Raw genomic sequence first — 664 nt, 5'->3', positions numbered from 1 at the left:
CAAGTTATTTTCAGTTCTGTCTATTACAGGTAGATTGTACCTTGTACTACATGCCTGTGGGGAAACTATCAATCAACCCCACTCCCCAGTGATAATTATGCTCTCCCCACCCATCAGATCTTGCATCACTGTTATTGCCAAGCAGAGACCAAAAACCCTTTACATGTGCACTTCATAATGAGGAATCCAGTGATTGTTAACAAATTTGATAGGTTGTCAGATAGGAACAGGGCTTAGAGGATTGCTGCCATTTTGTGTACATTCTAGGTTCCAGTGGCATAATCTTGGTTGGAAGATAGTATTATTTTTTATATACTCGCAAGCAGATAAGTTTTAGGTTAATTAGGCAAACTGATGTAGAGATGTTAAGATAAATTTGCCATATAAAAATTTCCTTGGAAAATAATGCAGTTTATCTTTGTACATACTAATAATTTTTCTTTGCTGCAGACCATGGTGGAGACAAAGAAGCCTGCGGCCGACAAAAAGGCCGAAAAGGCGCCTGCTAAGGCCAAGGCTGAGAAACCCAAGGCAGAAAAGCCAAAGGCTGATGCCAAGGCTGCCAAACCCAAGGTTGCAAAGGCAGTGACTAAGGATGTGAAAGCCAAGGCTGTCAAGCCAAAAACCAAGTTGGAGCTGCTTAGGGAAAGGAAGCCAAAGGGTA

General features: G+C 41.7%; 1 protein-coding gene across 1 annotated transcript in view; it reads left to right on the top strand.

The window, feature by feature from the left end:
* Positions 1–450: 450 nt before the first annotated feature.
* Positions 451–664, top strand: part of LOC119593096 (60S ribosomal protein L6-like) — a gene marked incomplete at its 5' end in the record, with an annotated part of 3,637 nt that continues 3,423 nt past the window's right edge. Inside the window, 1 exon segment of the mRNA XM_037942060.1 lies at positions 451–664. Within this exon segment, the coding sequence (XP_037797988.1) occupies positions 451–664 (214 nt within the window).

This window comes from Penaeus monodon, chromosome 31, assembly GCF_015228065.2.
Source record: "Penaeus monodon isolate SGIC_2016 chromosome 31, NSTDA_Pmon_1, whole genome shotgun sequence".
Classification (NCBI taxonomy): domain Eukaryota; kingdom Metazoa; phylum Arthropoda; class Malacostraca; order Decapoda; family Penaeidae; genus Penaeus; species Penaeus monodon.
This window is presented reverse-complemented; position numbering and strand designations above follow the sequence as displayed.